This window comes from Rattus norvegicus, chromosome 19, assembly GCF_036323735.1.
Source record: "Rattus norvegicus strain BN/NHsdMcwi chromosome 19, GRCr8, whole genome shotgun sequence".
Taxonomy (NCBI): domain Eukaryota; kingdom Metazoa; phylum Chordata; class Mammalia; order Rodentia; family Muridae; genus Rattus; species Rattus norvegicus.
Genome location: NC_086037.1, coordinates 21,454,386 through 21,470,098, shown reverse-complemented (window position 1 = coordinate 21,470,098; position 15,713 = coordinate 21,454,386). Strand labels below are relative to the sequence as shown.

The 15,713-nt window shown below is 43.2% G+C and overlaps 1 protein-coding gene across 1 annotated transcript; it reads left to right on the top strand.

Moving 5' to 3' along the window:
• The first annotated feature begins 9,013 nt into the window (after window positions 1-9,013).
• Window positions 9,014-13,767, top strand: LOC134483543 (disks large homolog 5-like). Its single transcript, XM_063278770.1, has 3 exons — window positions 9,014-9,183; window positions 10,203-10,362; window positions 11,648-13,767. Exons 1-3 carry the CDS (start codon window positions 9,057-9,059, stop codon window positions 11,793-11,795), a joined length of 435 nt encoding a protein of 144 aa, XP_063134840.1. The 5' UTR covers window positions 9,014-9,056; the 3' UTR covers window positions 11,796-13,767.
• The last annotated feature ends 1,946 nt before the right edge of the window (window positions 13,768-15,713 follow it).

Sequence of the window (15,713 nt, the reverse complement as noted above, 5' to 3'; positions counted from 1 at the left end):
TTGGCAGGACCAAGGGCTTCCCTTTTATTTCTAGTGGGTGCTGCTCTCCCTGCTCCATGGGAAGTGGATGGGGGGAAGGCCCGGGCCTGAGGTGAGTTGGAACTGGGGTAGAAAGGCATAGGGCCTCCTAGGTGAGAATGCCAAACCACCACTGCTGCTGCAGCCACCATGGAGAAGCCCTTGTTCCTGCTGCAGGGAGGAGAGTCTGGTGCCCACAAGATGGCTGAAGGGGAGCTGAGAGTGGACAGCTTCATCACCCGCCTGCTGGAGGTATGAGGATATCGTCCGGGAAAAATTGTGCAGATGACTGAAGCAGAAGTCCGAGGGCTGTGTATCACGTCTCGTGAAATCTTTCTTAGCCAGCCAACAGCTGTGAACACAGGTTTCTTTTGGAGAGCAGGCCTGTGCAGGCCCAGAACCTAGGTGGGACAGTTCAAGCTGCCCTTTTTCCATGGCCAATCTCAGATCATATTCAGAAAGTATTTCTTGGGCTAAAGAGATGGCTTAGTGGTTAAGAGCACTGACAGCTCTTCCAGAGGTCCTGAGTTCAAATCCCAGCAACCACATGGTGGCTCACAACCATCTGTAATGAGATCTGATGCCCTCTTCTGGTGTGTCTGAAGACAGTCACGGTGTACTTGTATATAATAAATAAATAAATAAATCTTTAAAAAAAAAGAGTATTTCTTCCAGGTGATGGATTTCCAATTTATGGAATTGAACTAACTTACTGATGGTGGAAGTGACACAGAGAGTTAAAGTACAGAAGGAATAATCCAGAATGTCCACCAACAGTTGCTGTCTCACCAGGGCTTTTAAAAGCTCAGCTGCTAGAGAAGCAATGTAGTCTTTGGTTATTCTCAAGCTTAGGTCTTCTAGTCATTATAAGCTGACCATGACACAAAAAGAGTCATCTATATCAAAGTAGAGAATAGTAACTAGATTCACACCACACTATCACATTACTACTGTATTTGAGGTTCTCAGTTAATATCTAAGAACCTGGAAGAGGCCTGGGTCTTGCTACACATACTTATAATTTATGTCCCCATTGTCAGCTGAGATTCTTCATGCAGCCTGGGGTCAAGGAGGTCATCCCACAAAGCACAAAACACCCATCTCAGATAAACATGTATGGTTTATTGAATCCAAAACATCCATGAATTTCAGGACACAATTAAATGTTGAAACCTAAGGATAATAGATAGAGAAGAGAATTAAGATGTCTAGTTCATAGATCCAGTAAACACCTTCAACAAATCATAGCAGCAAACTTCCATAAGGTAAAGAAAGAAAAAGGCCATAAAGGTACAACAAGCCTACAGAACATCAAACTAATTGTACCAGAAAAATTCCTCCATTCACGTAATAATTAAAACGCTAAATGCACAGATCAAGAAAGAACATTAAAAGGTATAAATATCTAGTAACAAATAAATTCAGACGTATCTGAATTACACCAGACTTCTCAACAGAGATTCTAAAAGTCAGAAAATCTTGGGCAGATGTAATGCAGACACAGGCTCCTATATCCAGCATAATCCTCAATCACCATAAAAGGAGGAACCAGGATATTTCATGACAAAACCAAATTTAGACAACTCTTTTCTCTAAGAAAGCACAACAGAGGCTAATAGGAGGAAAACTCCAAGACAATGAACTAAACTCTACCCAAGAAAGACCAAGAAATTAATCTTCTCTCAATAATTAAAAAAAAGATAAGCACACAAACATAATTTCACCTATAACCAGAAAAAGAAGAGAAAGTAGCAATCATTGGCTTTAATATCTGACCAGTTAATCCCCAAGCTCCCAGGGGCCAAACTGCCAGCCAAAGTGTATGCAAGGATGCTCTATGGTTCAAGGTGAGGCCTATTGCCCCACCAAATGCAGATCCTAGAGGTGTGAGGTGGGGATGGATATGTGTGGGTGCAGGAGCACTGTCACATAGGCAAAGCTGAGCAGAAATGGAATGTAAGGTTTGATGAGGGGAGTGTGGAAAGCAGGACAACAGTTGAAATGTAAATAAATAAAATAACCGATTAAGAAAAAATAGCCAAAAATAAAATAACAAGTAAAAAGGTAAATGAAAATTAAACCAAACAACCAACTAAACAAACAAAAATCCCTGTAGTGTATTGGCCTAATGCTGCTTGTATTTTAATGCTAATTTGTTGAACTCAAGACTGGTTAACCCCAAATAACTGACCCTGCTCCCAGTTAACTGTGATTATAAAGAAGCCAACACCAACAGCCAACAGCCCAGAGATGGGGGAGGGGAGCTTTGAGGGCTTTGCTAGAGAGGATCATGAGGAGGGAAGAAGGAAGAAGAAATTGCCAAAGAATAAAGGAAGAACATGTGTGATGGAGAGGAGAGAGGAAGAGGACAGCAGCCATGGTTAAGAGAGAGGAGAGCCTGGTCCTGAGGGCTGTCCAAGTGGAACAAAAACAGTCAAGATGCTACACAGTCAGTAAGAGCAGCTCTCAGGCGAGCAGAGATCAGCAGAGACCCCAGACCAACAAGCTACGCAAGCATAACTCCATCCAAACTCCCTCTCAATATCCCGTATCCTCCATGGGTCTGGCCTCAGTGTGTGTCCTGGGTCAGCACATGTGTCTGTCTCAGCTGACATCACTCTGCCCATCAGCCCGAGCCCCAGGAAGCAGCGAGAAACCACAGCAGCCCACCAGAAGGGTTTTTGCTGTGGTTCTATGAAGTCCCAACAAATGCAGCTCAACTACAGAATGCAAGGCAGACCAATGCATGTGTGTCCTTAGTGAAGAACCCTTCATCACGTGTCCTTTCACATGCGTGCTTTAGCAGAATATCCTTTTACCTGCGTCTGCTTCAGTGAAACGTTCCTTCACACATCTGCCTTAGCCTTTCACCTGTGTCCACTTCAGGGAACCACTCCTTCAGGTGTAGAATTTCTCTAGATTAGCAAACCGCATACAGAACATTCAGAACAAAACAAGGTGTGTGGTCAGCATGTCCTTGAGCCTAGTCCCTTGTCCTCCTCAGTGACAGCAGGCGTGTTACAGCAACAATATGAAATGGCTGGCAGGCATGGAACAAAATTGCAAAGGTATTCTGGGGGATGTCAGACCGTACCAGCCAGCAGCTCAGCTGAATTTTTAAGTTTTGATGTTACAAGTGAATATACTTGACCTTCAAATGCTGAGAGAGCCCATTATAATATGAACTATATAAACTAGGCCAAGACCACCTCTAGGGCAAAGGCCCTCAGCCTGTGGGTCGTGACCCACACGGGGTCTCCTATCAGATAGTTTACACTACAATAAAGATTCATTACAGTAGCAAATTTACAGTTGTGAAGTAGCGACAAAATAATTTTGTAGTTGGGGTCACCACAGCATGAGGAACTGTCCTAAAGGGTTGAGGCCATAGGAAGGTTGAGAAACACTGCTCTAGGAATTTATGTTTTCTTTCTCTTTCATATTTTTCAGACAGAATCTCAAACTGTAGCTGAGATTGGCTTGGCTTGGAACACGTGTGTAGTTCATGCTGGCATCAGACTTATGGCAATTCTCCTGCTTCAGCCTCCTACTCAGGAGCCTACCAGGGTGAGATCACAACCACGGGTAATGTGATTGGTGTTCTTGGTTGTCAACTTGAGTGTACCTGGAATTAACTAATGCCAAATGGCTTGACGCCCTATGAGGGGGATCGATCTCTCTCTCTCTCTCTCTCTCTCTCTCTCTCTCTCTCTCTCTCTCTCTCCTTCCTTCTTTCTGTTTTCCTCTCTTCAACCCCCTCCTCTTGGTCCTCCTCCTCTTCTTTGTTTTTTTTTGAGACAGGGTTTCTCTGTGTAGCTCTGGCTGTCCTGGAATTCATTTTGTAGACCAGGCTGGCCTTGAACTCAGAGATCCACCTGCCTCTGCCTCCTGGATCCTGAGGCTAAAGGCATGAGCACCATTGGATTTTTTTTCTTAATTAAATTATTTGAAGCAAGAAGACCTACTTCTAATCCAAATATTTGAGATGAGGAGATAAATCTTTAATTCAGATCTTTTGAGATGGAAAGGCCCACTTCTAATCTGCGCCACACCTTCTTTTTTTTTATTTTTTTCATCTTTATTAATTTGAGTATTTCTTATTTACATTTCGATTGTTATTCCCCTTCCCGATTTCCGGGCCAACAGACCCCAACCCCTCCCCCTCTCCTTCTGTATGGGTGTTCCCCTCCCCATCCTCCCACCATTACCGCCCTCCCCCGCAACAATCACATTCACTAGGGGTTCAGTCTTGGCAGGACCAAGGGCTTCCACTTTCACTGGTGCTCTTACTAGGCTATTCATTGCTACGTATGCAGTTGGAGCCCAGGGTCAGTCTTTGGGTAGTGGCTTAGTCCCTGGAAGCTCTGGTTTGTTGGAATTGTTGTTCATATAGGGTCTTAACCCCCTTCAAGCTCTTCCAGTCCTTTCTCTGATTACTTCAACGGGGGCCCCGTTCTCAGTTCAGTGGTTTAATGATGTCATTCGGCTACGTATTTTCCGTATTCTGGCTGTGTCTCTCAGGAGAGATCTACATCCAGTTCCTGTCAGCTTGCACTTCTTTGCTTCATCCATCTTATCTAATATCTGTATAGGTATGGGCCACATGTGGGGCAGGCTGTGAATGGGTGTTCCTTCTGCCTCTGTTCTAAACTTTGCCTCCCTATTCCCTGCCAAGGGTATTCTTGTTCCCCTTTTAAAGAAGGAGTGAAGCATCTGCATTTGGTCATCCTTCTTGAGTTTCATGTGTTCTGTGCATCTAGGGCAATTCGAGCATTTGGGCTAATATCCACTTATCAATGAGTGCATACCATGTGTGTTTTTCTGTGATTGGGTTACCTCACTCAGGATGATATTTTCCAGTTCCATCCATTTGCCTATGAATTTCATAAAGTCATTGGTTTTGATAACTAATATTCCATTGTGTAGATGTACCACATTTTCTGTGTCCATTCCTCTTTTGAAGGGCATCTGGGTTCTTTCCAGCTTCTGGCTATTATAAATAAGGCTGCTATGAACATAGTGGAGCATGTGTCTTTGTTATATTTTGGGGCATCTTTTGGGTATATGCCCAAGAGACGTATAGCTGGGTCCTCAGGCAGTTCAATGTCCAATTTTCTGAGGAATCTCTAGACTGATTTCCAGAATGGTTGTACCAGTCTGCAATCCCACCAACAATGGAGGAGTGTTCCTCTTTCTCTACATCCTCGCCAGCATTTGCTGTCACCTGAGTTTTTGATCTTAGCCATTCTGACTGGTGTGAGGTGAAATCTAAAGGTTGTTTTGATTTGCATTTCCCTTATGACTAAAGATGTTGAACGTTTCTTTAGGTGTTTTTCAGCCATTCGGCATTCCTCAGCTGTGAATTCTTTGTTTAGCTCTGAACCCCATTTTTTAATCGGGTTATTATTCTCCCTGCGGTCTAACTTCTTGAGTTCTGTGTATATTTTGGATATAAGCCCTCTATCTGTTGTAGGATTGGTAAAGATCTTTACCCAATCTGTTGGTTGTTGTTTGGACCACACCTTCTGCTGGCAGCTTACATCAAGTACATGGAAGAAGGAAGTTTGCTTTATTAATTTGCCTACTTCTTCAGGATTCCTGCATGTACTGAAGAGCAGCTGAAATATCCAGCCTTATGGACAAAACCGTTGGGGTTCAGGAGTTGCCCCATAAACCACACAAACTCTGACCTCACTTAGACAGGGATGGTTTTTTGAATGCCCACCCTAAGACTGATCATCAGAGATGTAGCTGAGAATTTGTCAGGCTAGGACCCTGGACATTTTTCTATGTCAGTTTATAAAGACTAAAATGTGAGCTCATAGGCAGGTGCTGGAAGGGCTGTCTGGTTGTCAGCCCTGACTCAAGCCATTTTAGACAACAAAGGTTCATACTGACTTTTTATCTGTTTAAAGATTTATTTATTTACATATAAGTATACTGTAGCTGTCTTCAGACACACCAGAAGAGGGCATCAGGTCTCATTACAGATGGCTGTGAGCCACCATGTGGTTGCTGGGATTTGAACTCAGGACCTCTGGAAGAGCAGTCAGTGCTCTTAACCATGGAGCCATCTCTGCAGGCCTCATATTGACCTTTAATTTTATTGGTCCTACATGAAGCTTATACTTATGGAATTTAAGATTAAGAAACCTCACAACATAAACAACTTGCTCCCAGTGGTTTGGGTACAGGTGGGTGGGGGAGCACCCTCGAGGGGGCTGGGGAAAGGGGTGGAATGCAAGGTTTTTGGAGGGGAAACTGGAAAGGGGGTTAACATTTGAAATATAAATAAACAAAATAACCAATAAGAAAAACATACACAAGTTATGTGATCATGCCTGACCCTGCTGTGAGTTAAATTATTTTCAGACAACAATGTTAGGCGACATATTACAGCAAGAATATGAACTATCTGGCAGGCATGGAACAAAATGGCTACAGGTATGCTAGGGGAATTGGCTTCAACAGGGGTAACTACTGCGTTTTAGACCTTCCATTCCTTGTTGAATTAGCTGTACCACAGCCTATAAGCCATTCTAATAAATTTTCTTTCTCTATATACAGAGTCATTCTAGGAGGGATGATTGGTTATGTATTATTAAATGCAATGCTGATCATGAAACCCCACCACTTCCAAAGCAATATGCAAGTGTAAGTAAGTTACTGAACAATTGAACAGAAATTAAAATTTACTGCATTTATTGCCTGTGTTGGCAGGCATAGGGAACACCTGGCTGCTTACATCTCTTGGTCTCTATAGAGTAGTGGGAGAACTGAGACCCACTGAGGAGGTCTCTCTCTCTCTCTCTCTCTCTCTCTCTCTCTCTCTCTCTCTCTCTTTGGTTCTTTTTTTTCTGGAGGTGGGGACCGAACCCAGGGCCTTGCCCAGGGCCTTGCCCTTCCTAGGCAAGTGCTAAATCCCCAACCCCCTGAGGAGGTCTCTTAAGCAAAGACCTAACTCCTTGCAGTTACACTGGGTTCCAGGCTTGTTCTCCTGTTTAGGCCTCACTGTGGTCTATGTATACTCTATGCATTCTCCCCATGCAGGTTCACATGGCCTGAACTCAGAAAGCTGGGGTTAGGAGAAAGATGTCTGGTTAAATAGTCCACCAGGTTCACATTGTGTCAATGTGATTTAATCTAAGGACAAAGAAGTGGAGTTTCTCTGATGGCTTTCTTCTAAACCCTTGAAAGGATCACTGGGGTTTGACCTCAGTACTTCATACTTCTTGCTGGGTCAGCGAAACTCAGGGAAGCTTGAGATTGTCATAGCACAGTATTAGGCTAGATATACTGAGTAGATGATACTAAGTTGTTCAGATGGTCATACCCATTTGCATGAGATCTTAATGTGCACCTAAGGAAAGAGAGATTAATGTCCTGAGAATAGGAAGATCATTTCCAGTTCTTTTCTATCATTCCAGACTGAAAGACTGGTAGGGAGAGAATGGTAGATAATCAAGAATTCACAGATGATGCTTTGAATGAAGGGTGGGTTTCTGTGCTGGTTTTAGACAGGGTCTCAAGTATCCCATGTTGCCCTCTACATGGCTGGCCAGGTTCACTTTGAGCTCAGATGAACCTCCTTCCACTTTCCAATAAATAGGCTTACAAGAGTAGCCTCCAAGGACTGTGAGGACAGCATTAGCCTGTGACAGTTGAGGTGTGTAACCCACAACTATAGTTTTAGCCACCTTTTTCCATGTCTACCAGCTATTTCAGATTGTTGCTGTTCTATGCCTGACAATCAAGGACACAGAAAAATACCCTGATAGAGAGCAAGGACATGGTGATCACATCCTTTCCTGTTCTGTATGTTCTGGATGAGGCTTGTTAAAATTCCAATATTGCAAAAAGCTTTATATAGGGCCCATCACATTAAGGGTCACTGTGCACTGTTCTATCTAAAATGGCCTAATCAGAACTGACTACCATATAACACTTCCTGCAGTCCTCATATGAGAAACTTGAGCTTTTTGCTTTGACTTTTTCTTTTCTCTTTCTTTCTTATTTTTTGCTATAGAAGTTGAGAGAAAGATAGTTAGGGCCATGAATTTGCACCCAAAATTTGAACTATGGATGTGATCAATCAGTGTTAATGTATGAATTCTATACAGTATTCATTTTTTAATATGATGATGCTTTTGTGTTTGGTAGGGTGGCCATTTCCCAGTGTACAGGTGCTGGGACCTTGCTCTATCCACTTAATGATGTTTATACCTTCCTTTTAGACGTTTATGTGCACCCCCTATATCTCTTGACTATTTTATTTTTCTGACAGAAGCTCATGGTATATCTTACTCAGGCTTGTGAGCAGTGCTCCTTTAGCGACATTGGTGCAGAGAGGAGAATCCCACAAGCAGCATGAGGTTCCCTTCACTGATGGCTCCAATATTGCACTTTCCTCTGCCAACTGGTCTCCACACTTTTCCTAGCACCTTAAAGATGTCAACTCTTTCTCCTAAGGAATTTCTTGGCAATTGTCGATTGCTAAGCACATGACCTCATGAGTGTTCCCCTAACACACACCCATGTTGTAACCTACCATGCAGACTATTTCTTGATGTGATTTAAAGCACCTGTACAGAATGAGACAGGAGAACTTTTGACTACATATTCAAGCTGGTGTGAAATCTCAGGAAGTTTTAATGGCTAACATTGGTGGATGAGGACAATGTGAGTTAGGATGAGACATTTTTTGGGCAAGATATGAAAGGAAACATTCATTTAGATGCATAGGAATTACTAAGGTTTTTTTCTAATCAAGCCTTGAGGAAAAATTGTCTTTGAAAGCAGGAGATGCTCAGTGGCTCTGCCGGGAAAGACTCCTGGAAAGGGCACCTCAGCTTATGCTCAGTACAGGGAGATTATTAGCAGGGGGGCAAAGTCTGCTCCCCATGACATCAGCTGTCCTTTCTTGGACATTCTATTGTCTCCTAGAGAGTTCTGGCATCCTCTGTGATGTCACCAGTGTTGTAGTGACAACCAGTGCCCTAGTTTCTCTCAGTCTGAGTCTGGCAGTTACAAGCTAAGACATGTTTTCCCGTCTTCGCAAGCGTTTTGGGAGGGGGAACGTCGATTCTGGAGAGACTAGAGTGAAGGAGTCTAGCCTTTCCTCTCAAAGTAATGATGGACAAAGACAGCACTTCTGGGGAATGTTCAGTAAGTACTGGGCAGTATATTTTGAGCTTCCTGTCAGGGGGGCTGGAGGCTTAAGCTGACCTTTCTAGACACAACAACTGGAGCATCTGAAAAGGAATTGAATTTCCATGAATATCACAATTCCTTAAAGTCAAGGATTTCAGAACTTTAGATTCACCATCCCCACTGGGAGGCTATAGTAAGGCCAATGCTATTATACTGGGAACTTCTGGTCTTTACTTTTCAGTTCATTTGTTCTGTTACATTGATATAATAACCTCATCAGGAGTCATGGAGGGTCCACCTTTTCTGAGTTTAGACAGGGCAGCAATGTACTTCACTATCATTGCTTCTTTAAATACAGTGGATATCTGACAGTAGGAACAGGGGGAGAATTGTGCTCCAGGCAATAACCTTATGTTCTTAGACCTTCTCTGATTTCTTCTAACTGGAAGGGTCATCGTTAGCTTTATATATTAGAGGTTGTGTGTTACAAACATGTTTCTACAATACAAAAGCTATTTGGAACGTGTAGACCAAGATGCAGCCTGTAACCTATTGGCACTTCTGGGGTTTTGGTGTTTCAAATAGGGGAACAGATAAGTCTGTTGACCATGTCCTCCTTGGAAATGCATTTTAAATCTAAAGTTGTTGGCCTAGAGTACCAGGGTAGGACATCGGAGTGTCTCCAATCATTCGAATGTTGTAGATGGTGAATTTATCATCTGAGTTCTGAAACCACAGGGGTGAGGAAACCAAGCTGTACCCTGTTCAGCTGATAATAATCCTGGAGAAGCCATCTCCGTCGTCCATGTAAGCACGTGATATCCGGCATAGGGAACACCTGGCTGCTTACATCTCTTGGTCTCTATAGAGTAGTGGGAGAACTGAGATCCACTGAGGAGGATCTTAAGCATAGACCAATCGCCTAGCAGTGACACTGGGTTCCAGGCTTGTTCTCCTGTTTAGGCCTCACTGAGGTCTATGTACACTCTATGCATTCTCCCCATGCAGGTTCACTTGTGTTCTTCTACCTACAGACGCTGGGAGAGAAACATCTTCCCCTGAAACTGCCCTAAGCGAGAAGCAGGCCAAGAAGGAAAAGGAGAGGCTGATTAAAGAGCTGCAGCTCATTACCGAGGAGAGAAATGACCTGAGATATCGCCTGAGGTTTCTGACAGAGAGATCCAAGAACAACAGGTATGGATCCCTCCAAGTGCTTTGTTACATTCCTGGGTCTGCAAGGTCACCTTCATATTATCCTATTAAGGTTTTGGGTTCTAGAAAGCTGTGCCCCCTAACCACCCTGTGCTAAACCTCACCTCCCATATAGAGGAGATTCAGAATCTGACCCTGAGGAGCGAGATGGAAAATGGACTCATCTGCTTCCATTTATTGAAAAGCAGAACTTGTGGTCTGAATGAAGAATTCAGGAATAAAGTCAGGGAGAGTGAGTGCCCAGTGTGCATTTGCAAAGCCCTTGACAGCTGGTGTCTTTGCAAGATTGTAATTGCAGTGAGTTTATGGTCAGTCTCTGTACTGCTAGGCAGGGCACTGAGTGCTGGAAGATCCAGGCAGCAGCCTGAGGGTCCTGGTCCCAAACTGTTCATCTCAATGCTTGAGTAGAAGGTCTCAGGCTCAGGCCTGTTTGTTATTGTCTGTGTGTCTTGCCCTCTGAGACAGCAATGGTGCATGCATTTCTCCTGGTTCTCACAGTGCTCTCTGTTTCCATATTTCTCTTTCTCTTTCTCTTACTCTGTTTACATTGCTCTTTTTTGTGGATATGTCTCAGTCTGTGAGTCTGTGTGTGCATACATCCAAATGCATATGGACAACTTTTTCTTTTTTTTGGTTCTTTTTTTTTTTTTTTTCCGGAGCTGGGGACCGAACCCAGGGCCTTGCGCTTCCTAGGCAAGCGCTCTACCACTGAGCTAAATCCCCAACGACAACTTTTGTATGTTTATATTTCCCTCCACACTTGGAATCTAGGGGTCTACGTCTTGGCCTGAGTATTTACCTGTAACACTTTCATGGTCATGTGAATGCTTTGTTCTGGGAGCCCCACTGTCAACAACACAGTTCTTTGCCTATGTGGACACATTTGTCTGTTTATTTTTATTCTTTGTGCAGATTATAATTTTGTGTTGATATACGGTCTGTTATCAAAACAGGAGAAAAGAAATCACAGGTTTCTGGCTGTGTTGGGGTGGGGGAGCATGGAGAGGTGTGGCCTAGGCTCTTGATAGCTTAACTGGCTTGACTGCAGATTTCCTCTTGATTGAACAAAGGGAGCCAGGGAACCCTCCCTCTGGATGCCAAGCTTCTGGTGTCCTGGACGCAGAAAAACACGTTTCTGAAGCTGAAGAAGATCCCAATATGTAGAATTCAGAAGGTGTCCTTCCAGGACTGGTGTAGTACAGGACCCACCCCAAGTTCATATATTCCTAAATGCTGATGTTCATAGTATTCTATCATTTGGGGCCAGGCCATACTTCAGGCCAAATCCGTATTACGAAGACCTGGAGAGAATGGAGGAGGTGGTCATGTCAATTCTGCACAACTTAGAGATGGAGAACACTGAGATCCATGAGAACAGCCATAAGCTGAAGAAGGAGATTACCTTCTCTAGGTAAGTCCTTGTCAGAAAGGCTATCACCTGTGGAATGGCCATTTCTGATTTCTTTGTTATGGATTGGAAGGTCTTCAGCTATGATTCTATCTCTTGTGCTGTTTACACATCAGTGTGCCAGGGTCATTAGGACTTAGTTTTCAGTTCCATAAAAGACTGTTACTCATCCCAGGATTGTCTAGGCATCTTCAGAAGGCTCCAGATAGAACAGTAGTGATTGAAGTCAGCAGAAGGTTATTAGGCTGACCTGGACCTATGGTGTCATACCAGGTTTTACAAAACTTAGTGCGTGGACCACATGGTTAGCATGACCTTCTCTTGGTTCTACTGACCTGCTTTGAGGGTGTTTGCCAACTACTAATTGATGTTGCCCCCATGCATTGGGCTTTCATGGATAGTTGTAGATCCATGTTCTTTTTGAGAGATGCGGACACTAATTGGTGCTCGGCCCAAACAAACAATTTATTCTTCCTGGAATTAACTCTTTGTGGTTTGTGCAGCAGCCTTATATGTATCGAGATGTATTTTATTAACTCTTCAGGGGTACCTGGAACCTGGTATGGTTAGTGGGACTTGGGAGTAGGAATGGGAGAAAGGGACAGCATGATCTTACTATGCAGACTGTATTTCCAGAAACCTGCTCAGCCAGCTCCTGATGGAGAACACATGTAGGAAGAAGTTGGTCCCACAGAAGCAGGGGAGCAAGGAGGGACATCTTGATTGTGCACTGAACCAGAAATATTTGGTTGACTTCAACAAGAAAGATAAAGACCAGCAACGTCCAGATCCAGCATCATCAGGTAGGGACGAGCAGCTGAGTTAGCTTAACAATATCTGATAAAATTTGCCAATTTGATACAACTTTGCTTTCTCCTACCACCTTTCTAATTTACACTCCCAACCAGCCAACCCCCTCATGCAATGGAATTGTTCATTGCTCTGCCTATGCACAAGTATTCTGGGAATTCAACCACTTTTCAGAAGCTGAATTATTTTGCAAGTATATTTTGCTGCTCTTTTTGAATCTGCAGTATAGAAATGGTGACAGATGAATAACATACCTCATTATTGCATATCCATGTGATAGATTGGATCCTATGCAGAGTTTTGAACAACTTCGTGGTCCTTTGACAAATGACACTCTGTGGTCATGTGACTTTTTGTGTAGGAAGCACCTTTCTGGGATAAGAACCAAGTGCAAATGTCAAATTAGTACTTGTCATTGGCTTTAACCTTGGTGACATATGGACATTTCCTTTCTTCCTGCAACCCAATGAGGTCCCTTCCATTGCCCTGTTCTTGGTTTGCACTGGTATAAGTCTGGGTCCCATATTGGCAGCCCACATTACTGTGAGGGTTGCTGGAGATTTTGCCCTGCCCACAGAGTTAGCAACAATGATATCAGGTAAAAGGTCCATGTTGACTGTCCAATAGAACTGAGGTGGTAGAAGGCAGGATTCTGACAGCTGGCTTGCGTTTTACCACCAAGTCAGTGTCTGAAAAACTGCCTTCCTCTCCCAGGTCTCAGAAAGTGCAAGAGAGCTGGAATTGGACACACCCCAGTAAGAGAGCTTCCTGAAGAATAAGTTGCTTTCTCAGGAGTCCCTGATGACAAACATCCTGAATGGTAACAACATTTTTTGGATGAGTATTCTTCCTCAGAGTTAATTTGTCATTTCTTAGAGACCCTAAATTTATATAACACTAAGCCAGCCTGACTGATTGAGGTCTTACTCACTTTCTTCTTCAGAAAACACCACTTGAGAGACAACTTGGGGGACCGCCTTTCATTATGTGTGCTAGAGGAGAAACAGCAATACATCTGTGCTTCTAAATGTTCGTTAAGAATATGCTGTTTAGAAATATTTTTGTTATGATTTAATTGAAGTTTTCTTTTTGTTGTTTCATATTTATATGTTCTTGTTACTGTTTTTCACTTTCCAATATTTTTAAATATTTTTATTCATTCATTTTAATCCTGTTTTGTTGTAAAAATGTATTCATTATGAATAAATATTGATTTTTATCTCTTGACTCTTAAGACCATCATTCTTATTCATGGGTTCTGTCCCCTCCTGAGGGCTTAGAACTGACAGCTAGAGATGGATCTCTGCCTGTTCCATGGAGCCTGGGCTAATTAGTGAATTCAAAGTCACCAAGGGGTACCCAGTGTCACAGTGTCTTTTTTGAGGAGAATGTGGCTTTTTCTCGGCACACACTTTATGATGTAATCACTGACATGCTTTACCCAATTGTTAGGGTCCATGTGGTTCTTCTGAGAGAGCAGCAGATGCTCTAACTGTGAGTCATCACCACAGCTCCTGCAGGTGGCTTTTGTTATTCCACATGAGGTGCTGTATTAGGTGGACAGGATCACTTCCAATTAAATAGAGAGATCTCAGGAGATGTGTATTCACAGGGAACTTACTGAGCCGTGCGTGCTCAACGTGTTAGGTTGTCAAACATCCCTACAGGGCTCAGGTTCCCCACTGCTCATTGTGGGTCAGGATCATCCTCCAGCATCACTTAGTGTCCATATTAGAGCAGATCTTTCACCTGTTGTCAATGATGACCATATCTGTTATGCACATCTGATAAAATACAGAATAGAAACTAGCTTCCTGTAAGCCAGCTTGGCATAATGAGTTCTTTTGGTAGCAAGAAAAGTATCTTAGTCCAAGCAGTTTAGGGAGGAACCTCAAGAGCATCCATAGTGAATGTAGCCTGCAGCTGTGAACACACATTTCTTTTGGAGAGCAGGCCTGTGCAAGCCCAGGACCTAGGTGGGACAGTTCAAGCTACCCTTTTTCCATGGCCAATCTGGGATCGTATTGAGAATGTATTTTTTCCAGGTGACTCATTTCCAATTTATGGAATGGAACTAACGTACTGAGAGTGGAGGTGACTCACAGAGTTAAAGTACAGAAGGAATAATCCAGATGTCCACAAAAGCTTGCTGTCACCCCAGGGCCTTTAAAAGCTCAGCAGGTAGAGAAGCAATGTAGTATTTGGTTATTCTCATGCTTAGGTCTAGTCATTCATTATAAGCTGAACATGACACAAAAAGAGTCATCTGTGTCACAATAGAAACTAGTTGTAACTAGATTCACACCACACTATCACATCACTACCGTATTTGAGGTTCTCCGTTACTATCTAAGAACCTGGAAGAGGCCTGGGTCTTGCTACACAAACTCATAATTTATGTCTTCATGACACTGTGTGCTTTGTTCTGTTAATGGTACCATTGGCATACAATACCTTGGATACTTTGTACTGACATCTGTCACATGAGACAATAGTTCATGTCATCCTAACCTGAATAATCTGTCCTTAGAGTACAGTGTGGTATGAGGGGCCTTCTTTTCCTGTGAGATAGGAAAACATTTCCAGTCTTCAGTCAAGTCTGTCAGCCATTGTCCAGTGCCTGTCTTGAGATGTCCACATTTTCAGCTGAGAGTCTTCATCCAGGCTGCTCTGTAATCTTTTAGAAGATTAATTGTGTTCCAGCCCTAGGATTTAATTCAGTGTCCCTGTACTTACCAGACATGCTCAAAGCCATAGGTTCTACCCTAACCGTGTGTTTTTTAGAGAAAAAAATAAAGAACCACATTGCACTTGAAGTTTCTCCTCCAACATAAGGAGAGCCTGCATAGGGCCTTTAAGTAACTCTAAGCCCCAGTTCCCCACAACTCCCTCTATTGATTCCATTATTGATGTGTTTCATAGCAGCTCACTTTATTTTTGGTGTGGAAAGAATGTGCACCATGTCAGTAAAGGCTCTCTCTGTGTGTGTGTGTGTGTGTGTGTGTGTGTGTGTGTGTGTGTGTGTGTGTGTGTGGTGTGTGTGTGTAGTCCCTAGTGAAAACTGTCCAGGTGCAGGCAGACTCATGTTACTACTGTCCCATGGCACCTTGCAGGC